Raw genomic sequence first — 11,685 nt, 5'->3', positions numbered from 1 at the left:
AATAGAAGCTGAACAACTCAACTACTTGCGAGGGCTGAGATAGATCATAAATTTATAATCATATTACAATATATCTAAGCAATGCTTCAAACACCACATGCGAGTATCACAGTGCACGAATCAGAACAAAATATGCATCCAGTTCCCTCCCAAATAGACAATAACAAAACCAAATGTACATCGGAACAGAAGAACGTTCCTCCAGAAAAATCGCATAAAACAAGAATGGAATCGAAAAAGGGAACAGGAAAGAGGGAAGAGAAAAAAAAAGAATACATCACAGGTTTTGAGGTGCCACCACTCCTCCCCTCGAGGCCAACTGCTCCTTTGTAAGTTGACTCATGGACATGAATTCCTGGTTTTCTTGCATATCCTGAAACACATCGTTGAATTCTTCCTGTAGCGCCGCGGCAACTTTGGTTCTGTCCCATTCTCCGCGCTTTTTCCAGAGACAGTCCATCAGGTGGGTGTTGATTTGTTCGAGTTGTTCGACTGTGCAGCCACTAGTTCGTAGAGTCAACTCTGTGCGGAGCTTTTCGATGTACTCGTGGTCAATTATGAGGTGTGGTGATTGTCCTTCGTTGTTCAAGAGAGATTTGATATTTGATGGGGGTGCAGTGTGTGGTTGGGGAGCGCCTGGTGCTGATCCTGGTCGATGCAGACGTGGCTGTGACTGGCTTCCGTTCACATGGCTAGCCTGAGAGAATGGGAAATCTAATATTATCTTAGTTGTTGCACATAACAAGTGATATATAGAAAGTAGATGACTCACCTTGTTGGGTGTCAGGAAGATGATCCTCCTGAGAAATACGATCAGGATAAGAAGTCAAGTCAGGGAATTCCACACGTGGTGCGCTTCCAGTAACAGGGCTCTGTGTATGCAACTGTGGGCCAGTCGACTGATCCGACGTCTTCTTGTCAGACGTCGTTTGTGTCGTCGAAGCATCGTTACTATAATCACCCGGTTGAGATCCAGGGGCCATTGGTGTCATAGGTGCCTTTTGCGATAGACTCGAGAGGCCTGATTCTCTCCTGATTTGAAGCGAAGGTGCGGTGTTGGAGAGTGGATGTTTTAGCTGAGCTGACTGGCCAAAGGAACTGTTTGCCGTGTGTCGACCAGAGAAGTCGAGCTCGTCTGAGTTCGTCATGAGAGTGTCTCCATCTTCACCACGGAACAAGTTGGACTGGTCGCTCTTCGAAGTATCACCTGGGTTGAGATCCGAGCCGCTACCATGATGTCCATTGCTCGCAGAAACGACATTCGACAACCGGGAAGGAGTCGTCGGCCTGGCTCCATTGACAAACGGCTGACCCAAAACAATAGGTCCCGAAGATAAACTTGAGGTGTTTCCGTGCGGTACATTGCTATTTGGCGGAGGACCCATTTCGCCGAAAGTATTTGTCTTTTTAGCACGTTCCATGGCTTCATTCTCTCGCTCCATCTCCCGATTGTATACAGCCTCACACTCTGCTACCAAAGCAGGATCAGTTTGTTCAATACCACCAATATCGACTTCCACGTTTGTCAACAGCTCGTTAGCACGTAGAAGACGCTCCTGATCCCCTAACGTGCGAGCATCCTTGGCAATTCTCTTAATATCAGCCAGAAAATCCTTTGGCCTCTTATAATAACCATTAGATAATCGCTTCTCGATAGTCACAATCTCCAAGTTGTAGAAGAATCTACCGGTTGCAGTCTCCCTCAAACCGGGAACTCCGTACTTGTCTTGAGCTTTTTCAAAAGGTCGGAAAACTGTTTGCTGTTCTACTGGTAGGTCGCTAGTGAGTATAGAAGGATCATCCTCCTCGAACAAGTAACGGATCTGAGAATCGTCAATAACACCAGTCCTAAACCGTTTGTACTTCTTGATCTGATCCATGATAGGCTGAATTCTGATTTTTAAAAGGTTCAAGGTCTGCCGATCTTTTCTCTTCTGTGCTTTCAATTGCTCCTTGCTTAATGGCGGTGCCGGCTTTGGTGCTGGCGGAGGAGCGACTTCGAGCAATTCTAACCTCCTCTTCTTCCGATTCTCTGGATCAGGAAAATCATGAGGTGATGTCTTCAAATAATCCATTATTCTGCCAAAATACTCGTGTCGGGCATGTTGATCTGGTGGTCGGAGAGCATAAATGTTTTTCTGTGAATATCCAAAGAGGGACTTCAACATTGCTGGATCTTGAGAATCTTCACCATCTTCAAGTACTCCTAGAAGCAGAACTGGATCTGTGGGAGGTATAGAACGGAGAAGGCCATTGAAAGTAGACACCACTAACGGCCCTACAGTATCATACCATGTCTGCACATTCGGAATGTAGATGACGCTTGGTTTGTGACGCTTGACTTCGGCAAAAAGTTGAACAACTGTGGCTTCTGGTGATCTCGTAGAGTCACTAAGGAGAGTCGGAAGGTCAAAAGACTGAACATGAAGACCCTCGAAATGATGAAGAATAGCCCCGGCGAGATATTGCTGACCCATCCCCTGTGCACCTCGAATGAGAAGTCGAGGTCGAAAGATGCGAGAAGTTTCGAATTCCTGGTGCATTTGCTCCCTCTTGAAACTAGCTCCACCGTGAGGTTCCTCGAACTCGGCTTCCTCCAAGGCCGTTAGTCGTTTCGATTGAGGGATTATATTGGTGAGAATATGCTTGATCTCAACGAAACGGTCACGCAACAACGGCTCCACGCTTTTGGGTAATGGTGTAGCCCCTGATGATGTGGATCGTTCGGATGACGGCACAATCTTTTTGATGGAGATCATGAAATCCTTGGGTGTGACTTCGATCGTCTTGGGGTCAATCAGTAGCTTTTGACTAGATTTGTAGATCTGAGGATACCGTCTTTGCACCGCATTCAATGCAGATTCAGTGCAAAGGGCACGGAGATCTGCACCACCATAACCCTTGGTCAACTCAGCCAACTCATCCTTTATGGGCTCAGGCAAAGGGGGATCCCAGTTCTTGGTGTGAATATCCAAAATGGCACGTCGGCCCTCCTTGTTTGGTAAGGGAAAGTAGAATTCACGGTCGAAACGGCCAGGGCGACGTAAAGCTGGATCGATTGAATCTGGTCGATTGGTCGCTCCAATAACGATAACCTGACCTCTACCATCCATGCCATCCATCAAGGCTAGCAGAGTAGAAACGATAGATGCGTGAATCTGCTCTTGCTTACTTGATCGTACGGGGGCAAGTCCTATAAATCACGTCAGTACGATCAGATTACCATGTAATACCGAGTAAAAAAAAAGTGCGTACCATCAATCTCATCAAAGAAGATGATACTCGGTTGCGTTTTCCGAGCTTCCTCAAAGAGCAACCGTAACTGGCGCTCGGCTTCACCGACCCATTTGCTTAGAGCATCGGCACCCTTTCTCATGTAGAATGTAACTTTTCGCCCTTCCGAACTGACACTTGATGCGAGAGCGCGTGCCATCAATGTCTTACCAGTTCCCGGAGGTCCATGAAACAAAACTCCTCGCGGCGGCACGATATGAAAGCGCTGGAAGATCTCAGGATAGAGCAACGGCAAGGCCACCATTTCTTTCAGCTGGTCAATATGGCCTTGCAAGCCACCAACACTGTCGAAATTTACATTTGGATCAATGCCCAGAGGATCGGCATCAGCCAATGCTTGTTTATCCTTGACTTTTCCAAAGTTGGCTGGCGTCCCCGATAGACCAGGAGCGGCGGCTTCGGCATTATGAGCTTGGGCAGGTGGCAATCCTACGCCTCCGAGACCTGGGGCTAGCGCTCCTGGTGCTCCTAGGCCTCCTCGCACTTGCATGACTTCATCATCACTACTGTCGCTATCTGCATTCGCAGTGGCTCCGGGGGCCCCAGGAGGACCCAAAATAGCGGCAGGTCCACCACCACCAAAGGGTCCCGAGGTTGAAAAGAGAGTGCGCTGCCACGATCCAGCTGCACCACGTCCACGACGAGAAGGTGATTCGTTGACTGCAAGTTCGCCCTCCTCTTCTTCAATAGGTAGGATCAGGTCTGGGCGAATGAGGCGATAATCAACGTCCTTCCTACTACGACGAGGTTTGTCCTCATACGTAATGGTTTCAACGTTCCTCCGGCGACGGCGTGATGGTTGCAAGTCTTGAAGTTCCTCAGCCAGCTCCTCCGCTTCGTCGACATACACTTCCGAATCTCGTCCGCGTGATTGCGACTTTCGGCCCCGCAATCCAGGTCGTCTACCGTTGCTACTATCATCGTCTTGTACTGTTTGGTCCGCCTTGCGTGGTGAAGCAGTCGGTGACTCGAGTATATCGTCATCCTCAGACTCTTCTTCATTTGGTTCAAAGTCTGAACTTTCGTCTTGTTTACGTTGGGATGAGCGGGGTGGTCGTTTCCGGCTGGATCGGCCTCTAGCACTATCTGCTTGTGAATCGGGCTCGTTGGCGGGAGACTTTTGACTTGGCCTGTTCCTTCTCCGTGTAACCGGTCCTTCGTCTTCGTCGTCCTCGTCCTCGCCCTCGCCCTCGCCTTCCGCCTTTGGCGCCTCATTATCGGATTCCGGGATGACACCCTCGTCGGCCATTTCAACGTCGCCATTCTCAGCAGTGTCCTGCTCATTAGAAGGCCCATCCTCATATTCATTCTGAGGATCACTCTCGAGAACTTCCAGTTGAGACGCTTTTGCTTCATCGACAGACTTGACATTGCTCGAATCGTTTTCGTCTTCTTCGTGGATTGGTACTGAGACAGTTTTCGAGGCACGGCGTGTGAGAGGTCCTTGAGCAGCAGCAATGATACCCTCTTCGATCGTTTCGACATGCCGTCCAGAATTGGTCAGTGCATATATGTCCTCGGAAGGATCACGATTATGTCGGGTGCTGCGTCTGGTGCGTTGATTGGTTTCGAGCGTCGCTTGTTTACTTGCCGCCTTTCCTAATTTGAGTGTTATTACTTTTGCGGGCGGCTTCTTTCCCACTTCTTCCTCCTCATCTTCATCCTGTTCGTCTTCGTCAAGTTCATCTTCATCATCGGAATCCTCCTTGTACGCAGGTCGATTTTTCACGGCTTTGCGACGCCTGAGACCTCTTGCGTTCTTCTCGACGTTGCCATCATCTTCTTCCGACTCCTCATAAGAGAGTTCATCATCCTCACTTAGGAGATCATCCTCTGAGATATCGTCATCGTCGGAATCGCGCCGCCGCCGCTTCTTAACAGGCTTCGACCGCTTTTTAGATTTGCGCGCTGATCTCGATGGTCGCGTGGCATGGTCGCTGTAGTCATAGTCGTCTGAGTCTGATTTGTTGGCGATCTCTTCCAGAGTACGCTTTGATGAGTGGCGAGCCATGGTGATTGATGATGTGATCCTCGCTCCCGATTCCCGTCAAATCGCGTTACGGATCAATCAGGGACGGCATGAGCTAGAGGATGCAGCGTGCCTGGATCAATCGATGGAAAGCTCCGAGTAGGATAGTGAGAGGCACTAGGGGATCATGACATAACAGTTGATCGCAATAGCAAGGTGGGAGAAGGTACCGAACTATGAGGCTAAATTTGCGTTAGAAAAAATTTATTTTCAAAAGGTGCGATACGAGAATCTCCTCTCACTCTCATGAATTTTCGAGGAGACTTGATTTCGTAGCGGATCCCCGGCGGGTACGCGACGAACAGGCATGAAACATCGAAAAAAAATATCGCACACTTTAGTGTGAGGGGTACTTACCTTCGTGAATAATAGCGAACCCAAATCTTAATCGAGTTCTGATACACTGACAAAGCGAAGGCTTATCGATGGTCGACAAGACAACAGTAATGAATAATGAGAGCTGACTTGAGAATGAACGGCGGCTGGGGCAGCGCACGAACCACATTGCGTGCACCAGCCACACCTCGCAGCCAACAGCCGCTGTATTCACTGCCACACCTAAACCCGATTGGGCACTAGCGCTGCAGAACATATTTGGTGCCTGGCAAATGTGGCTGCCACACCATGATGCAAGAACAATCGTCTCTTCAATAAGCATTTATCCATGTCGGATTCTATTGTTGTCAATTGAGTCCTAAATCCAGAGAAATATTCAATCTCCAGCCGAAGACTCTACAGAATCGGACAACTCCGACCAACCCTGCGCATGGCTGAAGAGCATGTTACAAGAAGAAGAAAAGAAACATCAAAACAACCCCGCACGAGCAACTCATAGATTTTGAAGGTTGTCAGGCGGCTATTTGATCGAGCAATATTTTGGCAGGTTCATCTTCCCCACCTGGACCACCTCGACCGCGTCTATCCCAACCCAAATTCAAGCGCGGGTCACATGACCATTATTTTAACTCGACTTATATAATATCACCCGGAAGGACGACAACTGCATACATACAGCCATGTTATCAAGGAATATGTTTCGACTTAATCCTGCACGCCGGATACACGGCGCTGCAAGACACATAATTTTATCAGACATAGCATCATCGCAATTCACTCGTCGAGGATTCACATCGTCAATACCACGATCTCAACAGCCACAACCACCACAACTAGAGAAATCAAATACATTCAAAGAAGGCGTCAGTAACCTCTGCCAAATTATTACAAGATAGGAAAGTACTAAAGGTACAATCAGATATCCGCTTATCGCCCCTTTGGCGCACCATTTCTCAAAGTCTTTCTCGGCGCTATTTTCACGTATCAAGTTATTTACTATGCATGGATGAAACTTGAGACAAGTGAGAAGAAATTTTTGAAGAATGGTAATTTCTCTTTTTTTCGTCTCTAATGGATACTAGAAACTAATGTGTATTTTTTGGGCGGAACAGAAGAAATAAAAGGACTGGAGAAGGAGGCTAAGAAGTTGGCTGCTGAGGCAAAGTCTTGAATCGGCTTCGGCCTGGTTTATGTATTTTAACATATTGTATGATTAGACAAACTCTTTTTAGCACTATCTAGGAGGATGTTTGTATCACCACCACTCTCCCTTTAGACTAGATCACAAATACCCAAGTCCTGCACCACTAACAGCCTCCAAATCAGCCCTAATCTCCCACTCATCTGCACCCACTCTCCCCGCAATCTCCAATTTCCGTGGTCGACTCAAATCCAACCATCTCATCAATAACTTGCCGTCAATCATTCCCCGGCCTACGACACCATCGCTCTCGACGGCCCGATAGGCGCGCGGATTCAGCCCACATGGATGTTCGAGGGTGTTACTTAATTGCGACTGCAGAGCGGATAAGCGTCGATAGGATTCTTCGGATAGAGATGTCACGAGGGCCATTAATCCGGATTGAGTGGTTATTAGGGCTTGGTGTAAGGGGATATACGAGTCTATGTCCATTGAGTCCGAGTTCATGACTGCGAGTTCCGAGGAGACTGCGGTGCGTGGGAGGAGGGTTATGGTAGATGCGAAGTGGCCCATGTGGAATTTACAGCGGTTGAGGAGTCGGTCGCCGTTTGATGATTTGGGGTCTTTCAATCGTCAGTCTTTTCACTCAGATGGTTTATAAGGTCAAGTTTACGTACCTTCTGGGTCGTATTGAAGAACGTGTAGATTGCAGTCACTGTCTGCAACGAGGATATAAAGCTTCTTGCCATCAGGTAGGAAATCAGCAGTCACCACTTCCAACTCATCCAAGTCTTTGCCAAAGAGCGTCATTTTATACGGTTCCTCCTATATGCCAACATAATTAGTACGTCAGTTCCTCTTGTTAGTAAATTGATAGTATCGTACCGAGTAGCCAGTAAACCACAATCCCTTCAGTGCATCTCCAATAAGACACATTCCCGTCCCCTTCAACTCCTTGATGACACTGACATAACACTGAACATCAATAAAAGCCACAGGTAACAAACTCCCATCATCCTTCAACCCTCGCACCATACACTTCTGTCCTTGCGCAACGATCAAAAACCCTTGACCTCCAATACCCGAAACTGCAGTCAGAGCTCCTCTAACAGATTCTTCCCCGATGAGTTTGAGTTTAAGATTTGTCCCGGGTTCGTCAGGGTCGGGAACAACATTGATCACGTCAAAGACGTATACGTTTCCTCTTGCTGCGATATCTTCGCCCTTGGCAAATGTGGTGCCTACCACGATCATGTCTTTTCGCTCACTGGTCTTTTCGGATATTTCGAGGTTGATGTTTTCGATGGCGGTGATGCGTTCTGCGGCATTGAATGTATAGCTGTGACCTTATTAGATTTTCATCTCCAGTCGGTGATCATAACTGACCTGTCGATGACTTTCCAAGTCTTCGGGTTAAGTAGCTTGATAGAGCCTTGCGCCACTTTGGGTCGAAGAGATATGTCTGGTATCTTGTCAGATTCATTTATATATAATGACAGCGACATGTTGATCACTAACCTTCATTTGCCCACTCAGGATGTAATTCATCATTGTCAGGCAATTTGAAATCTTGCTCGTGAGTTGTACCAACAACGTATGTTCCCGACACTGTAGAATAAGCTAGATAATCAACCTCTTCATTCAGCGGTATTTTGCGAATCGGCCATGAAAAGTCGAGTTGTGTATTATCGTGTAACCTGCAAGTTCGAACAACATGCTTGACCTCTAATCAGTATCTCATGCAACAAAAACAGAAAGGGAGAAATACCTCGTTGTCGACATATATAAGACCCTTTTCGCAGCCAGCACTGTCAAAGCCACTGATACCGCGGATAGAGTCACTTTGAATACTAAAAACACGAGGCAGGCTCTTAGATGTCCGGACAACCAAGCTTGGAGATGCCCCGGACATGAGAACTGCAGCATAACCACCTATGTCAGCTAGACGTCGAAGTCCCGGCATCCTTTGCTGAGTGTCAGTTGCTGCTGCTTCTATTGGCACCTTGGGCAGGAAATGGTTTGATTCTTTTATATATTTCAAGGTAACACCGGTTTTTTCGTCCTTGCTGTTTTCGCGGACTGGTTTGTAGATGATGAGATCATCCGTAGCGGATCGTATCTGCTCATGTTAGTCAATGTGTGTAACTCTCAGGGGTTCGACATACGATCAGATATGGAGACGCCGTCGAGATTTCACCCAAGTCTGCGACCAGAAGCTCTGCAATGGTCTCGCGAGAGTTGAGACGCTTGGCCGGCTGGTCTGAAGAAAGGATAGACGATACATAATCAACTCCTTCTGTCACAGAAACAAGTTCCCTCGTGGGTAGGCGGAACATCTAGAGAATTAGTTATTTATGCCGGTAACGGTACATCCACTTACAAATAATTTGCATTCTTGGTTAAGCAAGAACATGTAGGTATTTCCTGTCGCATTATCTTCGAAAACATTATGTTTATCCGTGTATAAACATCCGCAGAGCCATGATTGCGAAGAGATAGTCTCAGGTTTACTCAACTCATCCAGGTCCCCGCTCTCATCGGAATGGAGGAGAAGAACAGACGAGTCGTCTCTGATAATTAGGAGATAGGGGTCTGCGAAACTAGTACTAACTGCGAATCGCTCATCGCCCTCATCCTCGTCCCATACAGGATAGATCTGAGCCATTCCAAGATCTGTAGATGGGTGTCAATCACAAGACCAGAAATTATGTCTGAAGGACACTTACTTGTATCATACACCCTAACCTCTCCTGTCAGCACCTGCACAACACGACTATTTCCAGCGAGCGTGCCGATATCGACGGTAGGATCCCCGTTCGGGTTGACGTCTGGAGCACTGAACGGCTCTAGATTAGATCCATTAACTGCATAAACAAGAGTCTCCTCATTATCTGTTGAATTCGACTTGGTAAGGAAAACATAGGATGGGCTTTCCCCTTCGCTTGGATCGTTACGACCGGATTTTGTGCTCGTATTTATATTCCACACGGAATCAGCAGTTTCGCCGTTCATGGTAGAAATGCCATCTAGATGAAGCGCGCGTTGCAGCAAAGCTACTCCTCCATTCCTGCCAGAACCGTAAGCTGCAGCAAGCTCCAACTCGTGTACACTTTGGCTGACGTTCCCCGCATCAGAGTCTCGACTGGCTGGTTTTCCCACGGTGACAGAACGCAAAGAAGCTAAACTCGGCAGTTTATCAAGGACTCGAAATGAGTAATCTTCTGAGGCGCTGCCATTTGAGACTGCTTTATTAACCGCTTCCTTTGGCGCTGATGAATACAGGTCATCTTCGTACATATCATCATCGTCTTCATCGTTCATATCCTCGTCGAATTGATCTTCGCCGTGGTCTTTGCTCTTCTTTGAGACTGCTGATGATACATAACAATCGAGGAGAAGCGAGTCGGTATCTTCGCTGCCAATGAACACCTTGCCGGACCCGAGAGAGATGGAGCATGAAGCAGTAGCGCCGACAACATCGCCTCCCGAATTTGTAGGTACCGGACATACAACGGGTCCAGAAACTGATCTTCCATCTATCTTGAAGTGAACCAAAACCAGCTCGCCTGTCGAAAGGGTGAGAAGTATGTCTCCGCACTCTTTGTTGATAACCTCAACGACTGAATTTTCTAGTCGAAGCCCCAAATCAGATTGATCTATCATAGGAAATGATGAAACCTGCTTTGCAAATTCATTGACCGCCACCGCACTGGCCTTTCCGGATTGATCAACGTGAATCAATTCGTTGGATCCTATTAGCAAAGCGCCACCGACAGGAGCGGGAAGAGCCATGATGTGTAATAAGTCGCTTGGTAATTTTGCTATCGACAGAAGAGGCGTGGAAGCACGCTGTTCCAGATCCAGCGTAAACACAGAATACACCACAACATCTTTCCGTTCTTCGAGTAAAGCGGCTGAGGTGGCGATGGGTGAGTAGAGAATACCAAATGTGGGCTCTCGGTATTCATGCAGAAATGTCAAACCAATAGGATGAATCAACGTCGGGTCCAAGGCAGTCAACGGCAAGACAAATGAAGCTGCATAGGGAGTCTGGTGAGTATGGTCTTTCTCCGTTCCCTTCTTGCTGTCTGTGTGGGATGTATTCTTGTCCTGTCCAGTAAAGTCATCCATATCTAGATCAGGATCATACTCGTCCATGACCAAGTCGTCGCCGGCTTGATGGAATGGTAGGATAGCAAGATTCCGCACTCCAAAATTGAGTACAGCACATCGACTACTAGGATCCACAGTGAGATGGCTATCACATTGGCTGAGATCAGGTGCCCAAGGACTGAGCGTGATATCCTCTTTTTCATAATAGTGAATTGACACTGTCGAGATGTTCTGTATCTCGGGATTCCATTCAATCAGACTGAGTTTCGCATTTCTGAACGACAAGAGAAGGGCGTCTCCCCCACTCCTTGAATTGAGAATGTTGATGCGGGATATATCAGTCACTGTTCCGTGAAGATCATATTCAGCAAATAATTGTAATTTTGTTGTCTCGTTTCTTTTCTCGTTGTCATTTGCCCGTTGGCCATTTTCCAGGACAGAAGGAGTAACTGTCTCAGTGACCAGGTTGTAGATCTGTAGAAGAGATGTCTTGATGACAACGAGATTATTTGCCGTAGCTGAAGTGAACGCTGCAGATACGGCATGCGTTACTCCCGAAGGAGGTAGCACTTCAGTATAGCATTGCATTCTCAGGGTGTTTTGAGATGATTCAAAGCTGTTTTGACGTTCATACACCAGACATGATGCGATTTGTGTCTATTCGAGCATGAAATAAGTCTCGAAATTTGTCAGTACTGATCAAATTCCGTTCAATTCAATTATCGATATAGCAGTATCATCCACTCATGCGAAAGCTATGGCTCATTGAGAA

The 11,685-nt window shown here is 47.2% G+C and overlaps 3 protein-coding genes across 3 annotated transcripts; 1 reads left to right on the top strand and 2 right to left on the bottom strand.

Annotated features, from left to right (window-relative positions):
• Positions 1–10: 10 nt before the first annotated feature.
• TSTA_011260 (AAA family ATPase, putative) lies at positions 11–5,305 on the bottom strand (the record flags this gene model as incomplete). Its single annotated transcript, XM_002483206.1, has 3 exons — positions 11–714; positions 773–3,193; positions 3,256–5,305. The coding sequence occupies 3 exons, from the start codon at positions 5,303–5,305 to the stop codon at positions 278–280; spliced, it is 4,908 nt and encodes a 1,635-aa protein (XP_002483251.1). The 3' UTR covers positions 11–277.
• Positions 5,306–6,347: 1,042 nt separating this feature from the next.
• Positions 6,348–6,830, top strand: TSTA_011250 (uncharacterized protein; the record flags this gene model as incomplete). Its single annotated transcript, XM_002483205.1, has 3 exons — positions 6,348–6,522; positions 6,579–6,705; positions 6,784–6,830. Exons 1-3 carry the CDS (start codon positions 6,355–6,357, stop codon positions 6,828–6,830), a joined length of 342 nt encoding a protein of 113 aa, XP_002483250.1. The 5' UTR covers positions 6,348–6,354.
• Positions 6,831–6,846: 16 nt separating this feature from the next.
• On the bottom strand, positions 6,847–11,501 carry TSTA_011240 (cleavage and polyadenylation specificity factor subunit A, putative; the record flags this gene model as incomplete). Its single annotated transcript, XM_002483204.1, has 9 exons — positions 6,847–7,423; positions 7,478–7,625; positions 7,686–8,139; positions 8,187–8,262; positions 8,319–8,517; positions 8,569–8,919; positions 8,966–9,136; positions 9,181–9,473; positions 9,527–11,501. 9 exons carry the CDS (start codon positions 11,499–11,501, stop codon positions 6,942–6,944), a joined length of 4,149 nt encoding a protein of 1,382 aa, XP_002483249.1. The 3' UTR covers positions 6,847–6,941.
• Between the last annotated feature and the right edge of the window lie 184 nt (positions 11,502–11,685).

Source organism: Talaromyces stipitatus, genomic scaffold, assembly GCF_000003125.1.
Source record: "Talaromyces stipitatus ATCC 10500 scf_1105507295549 genomic scaffold, whole genome shotgun sequence".
NCBI lineage: Eukaryota > Fungi > Ascomycota > Eurotiomycetes > Eurotiales > Trichocomaceae > Talaromyces > Talaromyces stipitatus.
This window is presented reverse-complemented; position numbering and strand designations above follow the sequence as displayed.